At 42.2% G+C, this 777-nt stretch overlaps 1 protein-coding gene across 1 annotated transcript; it reads left to right on the forward strand.

Annotated features, from left to right (window-relative positions):
* LOC142606130 (uncharacterized) lies at positions 1-777 on the forward strand. Its single transcript, XM_075777529.1, has one exon. It carries the CDS (start codon positions 1-3, stop codon positions 775-777), a length of 777 nt encoding a protein of 258 aa, XP_075633644.1.

The raw sequence follows: 777 nt of genomic DNA on the forward strand, positions 1-777 counted from the left end.
ATGAGTTTCTCGGCCACAAATAATGAAACTGAGTATGAAGCTCTACTAGCAGGAATGACTATGGTTCAGAAAATGGGAGGGAAAAATGTGGAGATTTTCTTAGATTCAAGATTGACTGTAGGCCAAGTGGAAGGGGAGTTAGAAGCCAGAGATCTGAGGATGCAGAAGTATTTAAGTCAGGTTAGACGTTTGCAATCAAATTTTGAATCTTTTACTTTAGTGCAAATCCCCAGAAACAAAAATACTCATGCTGACTCTCTAGCCACCCTGGCAACGTCCTTGACACAGAGTTTACCTCGGGTCATTTTAGTGGAGGATTTATGTATGCCTACTAAGATGAATGTGGATATGGTCCGTGATCATCAGATCAGAGTGAGACCTAGCTGGATGGACCTCGTTGTGCTGTACCTTAAAGAGAACATCTTACTTGAGGAAAAATCTGAGGTTGACAAGGTACATAGGAAGGCTTCTCGATTTTGGCTGTCCGAGGATCAAAGGTTATACAAGCGCTCTTTTTCTGGCCCATACTTGCTGTGTATACACCCTGAAGCAAAAGAGCTATTTCTAGAAGAATTACATGAAGAGATTTGTGAAAGTCATACAGAAGGTAGATCCTTATCTTATAGAGCCCTTACCCAAGGACACTGGTGGCCCAATACCCAGAAGGAAGTACTAGAGTATGTTAAGAAGTGTGACCAGTGTAAGAAGTTTGCTCCCAACATTAATCAACCAAGGGGCATCTTCAATCCTCTATCCTGTCCTTGGCCTTTCGCTTAG

The sequence above is a fragment of the Castanea sativa genome, chromosome 8, assembly GCF_040712315.1.
Source record: "Castanea sativa cultivar Marrone di Chiusa Pesio chromosome 8, ASM4071231v1".
Classification (NCBI taxonomy): domain Eukaryota; kingdom Viridiplantae; phylum Streptophyta; class Magnoliopsida; order Fagales; family Fagaceae; genus Castanea; species Castanea sativa.

Coding starts and splice junctions, on each gene's coding strand:
- LOC142606130 (XM_075777529.1), top strand. CDS start 1: ATGAGTTTCTCGGCCACAAATAATGAAACTGAGTATGAAGCTCTACTA.